The sequence below is a fragment of the Rhinopithecus bieti genome, unplaced genomic scaffold, assembly GCF_001698545.2.
Source record: "Rhinopithecus bieti isolate Rb0 unplaced genomic scaffold, ASM169854v2 scaffold_13348, whole genome shotgun sequence".
Lineage (NCBI taxonomy): Eukaryota > Metazoa > Chordata > Mammalia > Primates > Cercopithecidae > Rhinopithecus > Rhinopithecus bieti.
Window position 1 is genome coordinate 1598795 of NW_016808764.1, and position 15532 is coordinate 1614326.

The 15532-nt window shown below is 33.2% G+C and overlaps 1 protein-coding gene across 1 annotated transcript in view; it reads right to left on the reverse strand.

Annotated features, from left to right (window-relative positions):
• SHOC2 (SHOC2 leucine rich repeat scaffold protein) overlaps window positions 1–15532 on the reverse strand; it is a 67859-nt gene that overhangs the window by 36348 nt on the left and 15979 nt on the right. The window contains 2 exon segments of the mRNA XM_017887130.1: window positions 10391–11071; window positions 11074–11326. Of these exon segments, the coding sequence (XP_017742619.1) occupies window positions 10391–11071; window positions 11074–11092 (700 nt within the window). The 5' untranslated portion in view covers window positions 11093–11326.

Consider the following 15532-nt stretch of genomic DNA (forward strand, 5'->3'; position numbering starts at 1 on the left):
ATTAAACGAAAAATGAGTGATATGCTATAAAACATCTGAGTGGTACTGTGCAAAAGTATCAATGCCATTAAAGGAAAGCCTTTCAGTCTTTGCTTTCAGATTGTCAAAGATCAGAGGATACCATGGACACATACATGACTATTAAAAATGTAACATGGGCCGGGCGCGGTGGCTCACGCCTGTAATCCCAGCACTTTGGGAGGCTGAGGTGGGGGGATCTCGAGGTCAGGAGATCGAGACCATCCTGGCTAACACAGTGAAACCCCGTCTCTACTAAACATACAAAAAATTAGCCAGGTGTGGTCGCGGGCACCTATAGTCCCAGCTACTTGGTAGGCTGAGGCAGGAGAATGGCGTGAACCCGGGAGGCGGAGCCTGCAGTGAGCAAAGATCTCGCCACTGCACTCCAGCCTGGGCGAATAGAAAATTGACATTAGTGGAAAAACCGGTGAAATTAACTAAAATTTGTAATTTAGTTTATTGTACTGTATAACTTAATTTCTTGGTTCTGATCACTATACAATGGTTATATAGGATGTTAATTAATATCTAGAAACTGAGCGAAGGGTATATGGAAATCTTCCAAAATTGTTTTGAAACTTTTCTGTAAGTCTAAAATTTGTTCAAAATAAAAATTGTTGAAAAATTGTTTAAAAACATAATTTAAACCTTACTGCAAAATAGGATCAATGTATTATTATGGGACTTATGATAGTGAAGAAGTAAAATGTATGACAATAATTGTACGAAGAATGGAAGGAGGGAAATAAAGGTGTTCTGTTGTGAAGTTCTTAGGATATATGCAAAATAATACAATATTATTTCAATGTAAAATGTGTCAAGTTATGATACGTATTGTAAACACTAGAGGAAACACTAAAAAAAAACCACAAAGATGTGTAACTAATATGCCAAAAGTTGAGATAGATGAAACTTACATTTAAAAAATACTTAATCCATAAGAAAGCATGAGACGAAGGGAAAAAAGGAACAAGTGGCTGTCAGGCAGGGTAGAAACACAAGACCTAACTATATGCTGTTTACAAAACCCATTTTAAAAGCTAGAAAAGGTATACAATGCAAGCACTGTATGACACTGCTGAATGTAAAACATTAACAACCAACTTGACCTTGCTGATATTTTATAATTCTCCAAAAAACAGCAGAATATACAGTCTTTTCTTCAACTGCATTTAGAACACCTATCAAGACAAGTCCTATTTCATAAATCAAAGCAAAAAAAAAAAAAATCTGAAAACCTCTCTCATATATTTGGAAACTGAACAATTAACTTCTTAATAATCCATGGATCAGAAAATAACAAGGGATACTTAGAAAATATTTTGAATAATGAAAAGACAACCCACCAAAATTTGTGTGCTGCTAAAAAAGTACTTTGAGGGAAATTTTTAGTTATTAAATAGTTACATAATGAAAGAATAAAGGCCTGAAATCAATCTAAACCACCAATTTAAGAAAACAAAGAAAACGTATTAAACCCAAGGAATTAAAATAAAACAAGAAAGCATAAAAACAAAAGATTTTTTTAAAGATCAATAAAACTGATACACATCAAGCCAAACTGATAAGCAAAGAGAGAAGTCCCAAATTACCAATTTCAAGATCGAAAAGGGAACATCACTATATATATACATATGTGTGTGTGTGTGTATATATATATGGAACATTAAAAGCTTAACAAAAATATGAACTTTAAGCCAATAAAATCAACAAACTGCACAAAATAGACAAATGCCCTGACAGATCAAACCACAAATTTTCAATAGAGAACAAATAGAAAACCTGAATAACTATGTGTCTATTAAATAAACTGAATTTGAAATTCAAAACTTGTCCATACACACACAAAAAACCCTACTCCCAGATTGTATGGCTGATACATTCTACTGAACATTTAAGGAGGAAATAATACTAATTCTGCACAAACCCTTCTAGAATACAAAACAAAAGAGGAAGAAACATGTCTCAACTCATTCTATGATACGAGGACATTATTACCCTGATACCAAACCATGATCAAAATTTTAAAAAAAGAAAGTAAAATTATAGATCAATATCTATGATGAATACAGATTTAAAAATCCTTAACAAAATTTTAGTAAATTAAATCCAGAAATATATAAAAAGGCCCTCTGAAAATTTACCTAGTAGGCAATCAAAGATTGGTAAATGAGTAATTTAGGTTTGTTTCATGGTTATAAACTTTCCTTTACTCTTACTTGACTCACATTTAGGATTCTTACATTCTAAAATAACCCTTGTTCTTTATAGGGATATTTTCAAATATTCAGAGTTTAGCTCTATAAAATCATAGCAAATCTTAATAAAACACATTTGTAAAACTATATACTTAAAAAGAGTTGGAAATACTTGTCCCACAAGTTTGAACAGATTTAGAGAGGTCAGAATTTATAACAGAACATTATTTATACTTGTGTTAAAAGCTTAATTATCCCTTTTCATTACAAAGATGACTTCAAGGGCTCTTCTGCAACTAAGGGACATGGACATGGACAAGTGACAATGTTCCTCTGATTTTGTGACATGCTGTCTTTAGGGTATAATGTCTGTCCCCCTCTTTCCCGTATCTCAGCCAAATGGAAAGTAAACTGTCTCCTTTGAACCTATCAAATCCTTCTGAAACAGTTCAAGTGCTATTTTTCTGTGTTCTTTTTTTTTTTCCTCCTGAGACAGGGTCTCTGCCACCCAGGCTGGACTACAGTGGCGAGGTCACAGCTCACTGCAGCTTCAACCTGCCGGCTCACGTGACTCTGACTCTCACACCTCAACCTCATGAGTAGCTGGGACTGTGGGTGCGTACCAGCATGCCCAGCTACTTTTTTGTAGAGATGGGGTTTTGCCATGTTGCCCAGGCTGGTTTCAAACTCCTGGGCTCAAGTAATACACCTGCCTTGGCCTCCCAAAGTGCTATTCTGTGTTCTTTTTTTGCCTCCTTTAGCAATAATAACTTCTCTGGGTTTTTGTTGTTTAGTGAAAAGCATGAAAATTTCATAACAGTAATAAGTAAACAGTTCATTTGTAGGTTTCTAATGTTTCATGCTGGTTCCCAGTCAAAAGGAGTTATTTATTAACAACTATGAATTCCCTTTACTGATTTCTCTTTCCTGCTAAAATAAGTTACTTATTAGCATTTGTACAAACGTTCAAATGAGATTATTAAATAATGTTACCTGGACCATATAAGCAATTGTATCACTCCTGGCAGTCCTGAGAGAATTTCAATAATTTTAGTGATCATAAGTTACAATTTTAGTTAATACTGAAAATATTACTGAAATATTATAATGTTATACTAAAATAAAAATACATAACACTAAAATCTTGAAAATGCTAGTTTTATATATTATAAAGTTATAGTAATACCATATTATAATACTATAATACTAAAATATAAAATAAAAATAGGTTAATAGTACTGAGCTTTATTAAATTTCCTTCAAGCCACATTTATTGAAAGCCTACCACTTCACGTCTAAAAAAATTCACAGAAAAATTACATAATAGGAGTTAAACTAAATCTCTGAGGTCAACTTTTTGAAAAAGTTGCTGACTCTGTTCAATATGCTTTTATATAGAGATATTAAATATATACACATGTATATGTTGGTTATATGTACATCATTTGACTTATGATAAAGTGTAACACCCCCATATCACAGAATAGTAAGAAACTGATTTTGTTTTCAATAAATGTTACTGAGTCAAATAGGTAATTTTAAAAATGCTGATTCTTAAATGTATATTTAAGGAGGTGAAAAAGCTCTATGATGAAAACAATGAAAGAAATTCAAAGGGACCAAAAAATGGAAAGACATTCCACGCTCATGAATTGAAAGGATTAACAGTGTTACAATAACCATACCACCCAAAGTGATCTACAGATTCAATGCAATCTCTATCAAAATGCCAATGACATTCTTAAAAAAAAAAGTGTATATATATACATATACATATATATATATCCTAAAGTTCATGTGGAACCACAGAAGACTCTAAATAGCCAAAGTAATACCGAGCAAAAAGGACAAAGCTGGAGGCAACATACTACATGACCTCAAAGTATACACAAAGTTAGAGTAACCAAAATGCACAGTACTGAATAAAAACAGACAATAGCCCAATGGAATAGAGAACCCAGAAATAAATCCACATATTTACAGCCAACTGATATTTGACAAAGGAGCCAAGAATATACACTGAAGAAAGGACAAACCCTTCAAGAAATGGTGATGAGAAAGCTGGATATATATATGCAGAAGAATGAAACTAGATCCCTATCTCTCACTATATACAAAAAATCAACTCAATAAATTGAAGACTTACATGTCAAGAACCAAAAATATAAAACTACTAGAAATAGGGGAAACACTTCAGGACAACGGTCTGGGCAAAGATTTTATGGGTAAAACCTCAAAAAGTAGGGCAAACCCAAGCAAAAATAGACAAATTGAATTATTTCAAACTAAAAACTTCTGCAGAGCAAAGGAAACAAAGACTGAAGAGACAACCTGCAAAATGAAAGAAAATATATGCAAACTACTCATCTGATAATAGATTAATATACAAGAAACTCAACAGCAAAACAATAATCATCATTATGTGATTTAAAAATGGGCAAACAATCTAAATAGACATTTCTCAAGACATACAAATGGCCAAAAGGTATATGAAAAAATGCTCAACATCACTAATCATCAGGGAAATGAAAATCGTAAGTACAATGAGAAGGTATCTCAACCCTATTGGAATGGCTATCATCAAAAAGACAAAACAACAACAACAACAAAACAGATACTGGTGAGAATGCAGAAAAGAACTCTTATACACTGTTGGCGGGTGTACCATAAATTGGTACAGCCACTATGGAAAACAGTATGAAGGTTGCTCAAAAACCCAAACAAAAACCTACCATATGACCAAATAATCCGACTACTGGGTATATATCCAAAGGAAAGGAAATCAGTATATCAAAGAGATATCTTCACTCTCTTATTACAACACTATTCACAATAGTTAAGATATGGAATCAACCTCTAACAACAGATGAAGAAAGAAAATGTGGTATATATACACAATGAAATGCTATTCAGCCAAAAAAAGAATAAAATTCTGTCATTCACAGCAACATGAATGAGCCTGAAGAACATTATGTTAAGTTAAATGAGCCAGGCACAGAAATATAAATACTGTATGTTCTCTCATGCTAAAAAAGTTGATCTCAAAGTAGTGAGTAGAATAGTGGTTACTAGAGGCTGAGAAGGGTGGCGGGGGTTGGGGAGCCGCGGGATGGGGAGAGGTGGATTAATGGACACAAAACTACAGCTAGATAGGAGGAATTCTATCTGTTCTAAATTCTGCTATTCTATAACACTGTCGGGTGACTTCAGCAAACAATTTATTGTATATTTTCAAATAGCTAATAGGGAGGATTTTGAATGTGTCCAGTGAAAAGAAATGATAAATGTTTGAGGTGATGGATGTGCTAATTACCATGATTTGATCATCACACATTGTATACATGTATGGAAACATCACATTGTAAACCATAAATAGGTACAATTATTATTTCTCATACATATGAATGCTGTGAGAATTGCTTTGTAAATGAAGATGATCTGGGTTCTCAAAAAGCATATACTTTAATATATCAGATAATTTTCCTAAGCAAAAAGGTTGACAACTAGACTCACATGAAATTGTATACTACATAAATATGTAGCATTTTATTGAACCTACAATGTAGGTAGAACACGTTTTTTAAAATACTCCAACTTCTGTTTTTATAAAGAATAATAAATAAGGGCAACTTTAAAGAAAGAGAAGAAATCCTAAACACACAATTCAGAGAGAAAAGAAATCACAGGAATATTAGCAAAATACAAAATGAAGTTTATATCTGGTTTCAATGAGCAACAATTTCCTTCCCAAAAAAATAAAATCCTTTAAAACTTCACTGTCTACAGTTGCCTGAATAAACAGATTCATTATTCAAACTGACTATCTGGTGGCCCCTGCTTTAACCCACTCATAAACAGAGAATATACAAAAGCACATCTTTAACAGGAAACTCAAAGGAACCAATCAGTTGGGAAAGAAGGTTTAAAAAAGTGGTTATTTCCTGTTTTCCCTCTGAAAACATAGGTTCTTGACTGTCTTTGTGTAGAGTGAAGAGTCTTTTTAAGATTAGAAATGGAGAAAGAAGGAATGGAACAATGATCTATAAAAGAAAGCAATGACTAAGGTTTCAATTTATCTACTTAACCCAAAAAGAGGGGACGTTTACTTTATTTGTCCATGCCTTAACATACAAAAGGAGAAAAGTAAGTGAACATTAACAAATGAAAAGTTTTCTTAACTACTTTCTGATATATTATCTCTGGCTCTAAACAGTCTGTTCCAGTATCTTTTTACTGTTTTCTGCCAATTTTTACCCATGTGAATATGTACCATTGGTATCAAATCGCATTACATTAATGCTTAAAAGGATAAATGTTCTAATTTTAATATTTTTTTCCTATCAAGGCAACAGCATAGCCCAATCTTGTGTAGTGGTTAAATTCCAATTATATTATTTAAACTAAATAGTAGGCTCTATTTCGAAAATTCCTAATTTAAAAAAATTTATTTTTATTTTTTAGAGATAGGGTCTAGCTCTGTTGCACAGGCTGAAGTGCGGTGGCACGATCATCACTGACTGCCCCTCCAGTTCCTGGGCTCAAGGATCCTCCTGCCTCAGCCTTCCCAGTAGCTGGGAGTTGAGGCGTGAGTCACAGTGCCCAGTTGAAAACTTATATTCCTCAAATATACTGCTGAATACAAACTGGATGGCATGATTTAAAGTGATATATTTATTCAAACAATGAAGAAGAATAAGCATCTAATATAAATCTAATATATATTTATAAATAATGTAGCTCTAATATGCATAAATCAAAGTTTAACAAAACTATAATTAGCATAAATTTTGAATTAAAAATTCCCTGTTATGGGTTTCTGCAGTAAGTGAAATTATATTAAAGGTGTTTAACACTTTACAAAATGTCAAATTTCCATTTTATTTGATCATTGAGCACAGGTCTTATTTTATAAACATTCTCCAAGGAGCTCAGAACTTCTTTTAAATTAAAAACCCATTAAAGCAAGATCTACATCACAGAAAATAACTATTTCTGTCTTTCCATTATAATAAAAGATAGCTCTCAAGAATTAAAAACAAATATATAGAGATCAGGAAACTGCAAATCAGAACTACAATGAGATACGAATTCACACCATAGAATGGTTATAATAAGAAAAGACAGATAACAACAAGGATACTGAGAATGTAGAGAAACTGGAATCCTCAAACACTACTGGTAGGAATGTAAAATGTTGCAGTCCCTTTGAAAACAGTCTAGTAGTCCCTCAAAAGGTTAAACAGTTACCATATGACTCAACAATTCTACTAGGTATATACTCAAGAGAAGTGAAAACAAATGTCCACACAAAAACTTGTACACAAATACAGTAACTATACTCATAACAGTCAGAAAGCACAAACAACAACCCAAATGTCTGACAACTGATAACTGGATAAATAAAATGTGGTACGCTCATATAATGATTATTCAGCAATAAAAAGGAATGAAGTACTGATACATGCTATAACCTTGATGAGACTTGAAAATATTATGCAAATTAAAAGAAACCTGTCATAAGAGACCACATACTATATGATTCTATTTATAGGAAACATCCAGAGAAAACACTAATCTATAGAGACAGAAAGTAGATTAGTGTTTGCCTAGGGTTAATGAGTTAGCAGAAATCAGGAGTGATTGCTTAAGGGTTCAGAGTTTCTTTTGGAGGTACTGAAAATGTTCCAACATTATCTCTGATGGTTACATAAATCTGAATATTCTAAATATCACTGAATTGTTTATTTTTAATGTATAAATTGTACGGTATGTGATTTATATTCTAATTAAACTGTTAAACGCAATCCTCCCCCAAAATCTTGTGCAATGGCTTTCAACTGCAGTTGCACATAAAATAACACAGGCTGCACTTTAAAAGTACAGACCCTGGACCTACCAGAGAATCAAAATCTATGGGGGTGGTACCCACTTTTCTAGATTGTGGGGAGAGTACAGTGGAAATGACCAAGACTTACACTTCAAATTCTGACTCTGCCAACCTAGAAGCATGATCTTCAGTAAATTACCTAATTTTCCTACATTGTCAGTTCCTTCTTCAGTACAACAGGGAAAATACCTATTTCACTGGGTTACCGTAAGAATATAAGATAGTATATTTAAAGTATACACGGACAGAACAATGTATAGTATTATGATTCATGTGCTCAAACAACAGCCATTCTTATTATTATGATGTTATTTTTACTAACCTTTATTTTCTTATTCCCTATAAAGAAACAGATGACGCAGACTTCTGCATGTTTGCCCCAGATCCATGCATCTAAGTTAAACTTTATAAACCACAATTCCTTATCAGAAACATTAAATTATACTTTTAAAAGCAGTTTACTTTCCGATGCCCTGCTTAGAATGAAATAAGCAACACTTACGATATTACCATTTTTACAGAAGTTCAGCAATTACAAAAACACAAACTTTAGTAATGTCACTAATGATGGGAAGGAGCCCATTAACAAATTCAATGGCTGTTTTTAAAATTACAATTTAGGAATAAAGGTCAAAAGACTAGATAGCCACAAATACAAGCCATATAATTACTTAAAATACGCCAATTTTAAAAGATACATTCACTTTTTAATAAAAATGCTATCTATATGCTCAAGAACATATATGTATGTTAATTCCGAGGTAATTTGATAGTATTGCTATGGAAAAAGTCCTTAGAGATTTGTGAATTAAAGTCAGACTTTTAGTACTGAGTGTAACACTTAAACACAAAACAATAAGAACAAAGACAGGAAATAACTTATATTTCTATGTAGAAATTCAGCATTTATTTCTCCAATTGCCTGTAATTCTATTCCATAACGAGCCATAATACGCAGGTCAAATTTTGACTATATATGACACTAAAACAAGTCCTTCAACAACCACATTTCTATCTGAAGACATGGAATGGAGCATTTTCACTCAGAAATTCCTGGGAATATTTTAATATCTCATGAGTAAGTCATACTCTACAGTACATTACTTGAGAAAACCTATCATAAATTTTCTAAACACATTAAATTAAACCAAAATTTAATTAACATTTGGATTGTCAAGAGTTAAATGTAACAAGTCATACCTAAAGTTTAAACCACATCTTTTTTCAAAGCTAAACAAAATATTAAAACATCCACAGAATATCGTATCTTTGAAAAGCTGCAAAGCCTAAAAATCAGAAAGTTTATCACTCATTATAAGACCAATACTGAAAGCAACAATATAATCTTTATTTTTTTCAGAATAAAATAAACTGCCTTTAATACAAAAAGAAAACATCCTTTAAAAAGCTTCATAATCAACATTTTATGACGATTTTTATAAATCTTATAAAAAGGGCCCACAAAGGTAATACCTTTATCAATTTTTCAAAACTGATGTCGATGGATTACTATATTCCAAATGTTTCAGAATGTTTTTCCATAATTAAAAATGCCAGAACTAATTTTTAATTTTTTACTGACATGTTCACATGTGTATATTCCCTGTTTTTCTCCTACTACTAGGCTTTAAAAAACATTTTCTTTGTTTTAGTACAAGTTAGCTTTATATACAAGACTGGAATGAAAATTACCAAAATGCTAACAGCGTTGCATTTGCTACAGGTGATGTTTCTTCTACCTTTCTAAATTCTTGTGTTATTTTTAATAAACATGTAAGTACTTTCAAGACGCAAAAATAATTTTTTTCCTATTTTCTTATGACACTGCTCTTTCGTAAAGCTCTGATTTGTCAACCTTTTGTGGTAAATTAGGTAGAAAGTGATGTGAATTTAAACATGTTTCAGATAAAGATGGAAAAGTCAGAGAATGAGAAAATGTAGTTTTCATATATCTAATAAAATTGTATCAACAGATACTTTAAAAACAGGTAGCAACAACTTGAAAATTTGGCAAACATCTTTTCTTCCTTAAATTTACTTATTCTCCAATGAAAGTAAAAGAAGATATCTAATTACATCTATTTTCTAACTCACTTTTAAGTCTACGAAACAATTTCAAGCCATGTACTATTAATAGTGCTGAAAATGGAATAAACCATTTAAAAGTTGTAATTTAGAAATAAGCTGTTTTAGGCAAGTATCAGGGATTTTTTGATATGAAAAAGCACTCAGAATTATTTAGCATAACAAATACTACAAATAATAATAATCCAAGGCCTCTTACCAATTTCAGCAGGTAGTTGTTTAATTTTGTTCTCTCGAATGCTAAGCATGCTGAGTTTTGACAAGTTTTTGATGTCCTTTTCCACAGTAGTTATACGATTAAAGCGAAGGTAAAGAGTGGTGAGAGAATCCAGCCTATACACCACTGAAGGAATTTCTCTCAGTTTATTATGCCGTAAATCAAGCATACGCAGCTTCTTCAAGTTATCAAGAGAGTCAGGCAAACTGGTAAGTGAATTTTCACTTAGAGCCAATGTCATGAGATTTACTAAACATCCCACCTCTGCTGGGAGGGACTGCAATTTGTTACTGTATAAATAAAGTTCTGTTAACTGAGTCAACTCTTTGATTGATGATGGCAATATGTGTATAGATCTCTTGGATAAGTCCAAACGCATTGAATTCTCTTCCCGGCATTTGTTGAGTTCTTTAATCACCTCTGCATTGCTGGATTTTTTTCTAGTCCCAGGTGCTGGGTTTGGCCGTTTGATCGTATTGTCAACTGAAAATGCCACCCCTGGTTGGGCAGCACTGGAGTCCTTCTTTCCGTCTTTGGCATCTTTCCCTTTGGTCTTAGGTTCTTTTTCTTTGCTCTCTTTCCCAAAACCTCCAGAAGCTTTTGCCTCCTTTTCTCTTTCCTTGGCTGATGGTACTTTGGGATCTTTTTCTTTAGAGTCTTTTCTTTTCCTAAACTACTACTCATGGTGACTCAAGCCTGGACAAAAACTACATGAACTCCTTTTATTTTCCAGTAATTGAATTCAAAGATGAAGAGACAAAGATCCTACACAATCAAAAAAGTACTGGCTCGAAGAAGTAATCAGCATGCAGTAACATCCATCTGTTACATGTTGAATCTAAAAGTACTATGCCCATTTCTGATAATTCATTCCAACTGGTAAAATAGTGCTGGTCAATCAATGATTCATTAGAATTCCTGAAATATAATATAGAGAGTATTAAATTACTTTAGATAATTTATATTAAGTAAATAGACTCTGAAAAACAATCTTATTAGCATTTGTCATTTTCTTATGATTTCATTCTTAAATATTTATGAACATCCTTTATTATGTAAAAATCCATTTAAAACTACACAGCTTAATAAGGCTGGCTCTATCTTCAATAAACTTGCAGTCTAATAGGAAGAGATAGGAATGTAAGTTACTTTAGAATAAAATTTTGTAAGAGCAAAAAAGTGGAAGAAACCACAACAATAAGCTTAATATTTATTAAGTCCTTTCTATGTACTAGCATTATTCTGAGGAATTCACATATATTAACATAACACATACAAGAGCCCGATGAGATATATTGTTATCCCCATTTTATATAAAGAAACATTAAAGCACAGAAATATTTTTAAGTAACTAACTTTGAGATCTTGGAAACATGACGGAGCCAATATTCCAAATTAGGTAGTATGTGCTCACAGCCTATGTTCCTAACCCACTACATTGAAACAGTTCTATCTACAATTAATTGGCAGATAGCTTCAGATAATAGAAAGGATTTCAATGGTGGTGACCATAGAAGGGAGAGCAGTCTGGCAAAAGAAAAAAAATGAACAAAGTGAAATATGTATGAAAAACAGCACAGTTCAGGGAAAGGGGCATTAGGAATCCGTACTTTAATAAGCACTCTATATGATTCTGATGGAGGTAGACCTGGGGCTCACCTTTGAAAACCAGTGATAAAGGGCAATGTCCGATGATGTGTATATTCTAGGGACTGAAAAAGTGAGAAAGATCAATGGCACAGGGTTCTTAAAAGCAGAAAAAGTTTGCTCGTAAAATGACAGGCCGAAAAGATTGGCAAAGGTCAATTAGTAAAATATTTATGGAAGGAATCAGTCCTCCCTAAACATTTTGGAATTTAAAATTAGTAATTCTTATTTTGTGACTCTATTGTTAACTCTATTTATCTAACTGATAATTATTTGGTACTTGGGATTAAAGATAAAATAACTTCTTAACTGACTAGCTTAAGCGGTTAAAACAGTTATTAGAATTTTGTCAGACTACCAAAAGGATGTGATAATGTTAAGTGCTAAGGATTCTGCTAATAATTTATTTTTACAGGATGTGAACCCCACTCTATATACAAGCTTGCAGTTTAGACAGCCAAAACACTCACATATAACAAGTAATTGATAAGACAATATATTATTAAATCCTCAGATGAGTGGCATATACTTACTATAGCACTTTTGAGAAAATTGGTATCAGTGAGAACGGTTGAGAAAAGCATACAGGAAGGACTTAGGCTAACTAGTCCTGGATTAACGGGTTGTGTTCAAGCAAGTAAAGGAGAGGCGGCAAAGCATTACAGATGGGTGTCATGAAAAACAAAGTTTTGCCTAGAATAAGGAATGGAGCTTAGTTTGCACAGGACACTGAGAATGTGTCACTCTGCTGAAGCAAATGGTCAAAAGTGCAGAAACAACAGGAACTGGGGTAGAGGATGAATAATCTGTAAATTTGAAACTGCACAGTGTGAACTTTACTGGTATATAAGATTCTACAATTAAACAAACACATCATTATTTGCTAGCACACCAGGAGAGCTCTATCTACTACTACTCACCCCTTTTGAAAAAAAGAAAAGAATTATTTTGCACTACAATGGAGAGAGACCAAGAAAAACTCTATAGAGATACTGATTCAGAAAAGAATGCTGATAAGCCAGTAAGAAAGTACATTTACTAAAACCATACAACTGTAAATAATGGGAAGTATGCATAGCTAAAGGGTTACAGGCATTGCTTATCAATTTGTATTTAAGAAATGTCACTATATCAAGTTTCTGGAATCAAATTTCTATTTAGCAAGATATGTATATCCTAAATTTAGAAGAACACCTCCTATATAAAGATCAAATGAGATATATAAGGTGTAAAATCACATATATTAAGTACAGAGGATAGAACAAGACTATCCCTATTAAAAGGTAAGAAAATTTGGAAAGAAATAAAAAGTAAACTTTTCTAATGATAAAACAAAAAAAGAAAATACATGACCTGAGATATTTGTTTAAAATACAATTTCCAGGCTCCATCACAAACCACTGAATCAAAATTTTAGGGAGAAGGGGTCTAGGTATTTTATAAAAATAAATGCCTCAGCAAAAGCTTATCAAGTTTGGGAAATACACGATATGACCAAATGTAAAATACGAACACCAATATATTTAATATTATAGTTTTCAAATATAATTAAAAAATAATGAAGGTTGAAGGTAATGGGTGGGTCAAGAAACTGTATTAATGAAAATACAAGTTATTAATAAAGTTCCCATTGAAATCTAAAAGGACTTCCCATAATCTATAATACTATCCACTGTATCTGAAATTCAGACTGATACTTGAACTGTCTGATGGGTTTACTGCAGTGGTGATGAATTTGAACTAGTGACCCACAAACTCATCCTGTAGCTCTTGTACCTAATGAGATTTGCAGATCTATATAGTTCAATAATAGCTCATAAGAAATATAACTAGTCAGAGAATAAAGCTTTTGACCTTGACAAAATCACTATGCTTTACTTAAGGGAATTAACCCACCAGCCAGACTTAGCTATTAACTAAAATTTCTCACATCCAGTAAAAAATATTTTGGCCAAGAGAACTAACAAATTATCTGACAGTCAAAAATTAAGTTCTGGATCTAGTTCAGACCTGAATCAGGTGACACTGTCAAACATTTTAGATAAGAAAACATATTGAGAGTAATCTTTCATGTTTCTTGGAAATAAGTTATTTATTTAATAGTTGTTTTTTAATCACTTCAACTCCACTATGTTTTGGGGGAAGGCTATATTTGCACACAATTTGAATCTTGTACCCACTTAGGTAATAGAATACACAGTACCCAGTCTCGAAATGCTTGAAATCTAGTGATAAAAGCGTAAAATTGCATCAATAATTAAGCTGAGGCTGGCAAGGAGGTTTTTATACTGGGATCTTTACTACCCCAGAGGACTCTTTTATTCACCTCCACCTAATAACTACCGCATATGAAGCACTTGATATGTTAGCTCCCTTGAATACATTTAACCATTAGTGACCTCGAACAAAAAAACTACAAATTTGGCAGGTGTGGCAAATTTGCTAGGATTACACGTCTGTAATCCTAGCACTTTGGGAGGCTGAGGGAGGTGGATCACTTAAGGTCAGGAGTTCGAGACCAGCCTGACTGACATGGTGAAACATCATCTCTACTAAAAAATACAAAAATTAGCCAGGCGTGGTGGCGGGCGCCTGTAATCCCAGCTAATCGGGAGACTGAGGCAGAGAGAATCGCTTGAACCCAAGAGGCAGTGGTTGCAGTGAGCTGAGATTGTGCCACTGCACTCTAGCCTGGGCAACAGAGAGAGATTCCCCAAAAACAAAACAAAAACTACAAACTTGGTGGAGCTCTGAGTTGATACCATTTTTCTCTGGTACATAACTATATTCCAAATTATGAAAACTCTGAATTTCAAATTCCTAAGAGTTCCTCTAGTCCCAGTTTACAAATGAGAAAACTGAGGCACCAAAGTCAGATACCTACTAAGTGACTAACGAAAAATTCAAAACCAGGTCAGCCTGGTCAGAACTCGAAAGCCCAGATATATTCTTCCCCCATCCCATGTTGGATTTCAGAGATAAACATCCAAATCATGATTATATGAGGGTGTTGATTACAATTCATTTAGGCTTCTAACAGCTTCTAAGTCAAGGGTGAGCAAACTTTTTCTGTAAAGTGTCAGATATTAAACACTCAAGGCTTTGCAAGACAGATTGCTTTCTGCTGCAGGTACTCAATTCTGTCATTTTAGCATAAAAGTAGACAATATGCAAATGAGTAAGAGTGGCTGTGTTTCAATAAAACTTTACCAAAAACAGACCTCAAACTGGCTTTGGCCATCAGGCCATAGTTTGCCAAGCCCTGTCATAAGTCAATGTCAGGTTTTAAATCACTCCTTTCAGGAACTATATTTTCATGCAAATTGGACACAAGTAGTAAAAAATGTAGGCTGCCAAATTTGGAAAGGCTGGTTATTCAAATTTAGTAATTTGGACTTTATCATGCAGACATCATGATTCTTTCAACTCTAATGTTCCAGCAGTATACTCTCAGGGGCTGCCAAGAGTAAATATAAA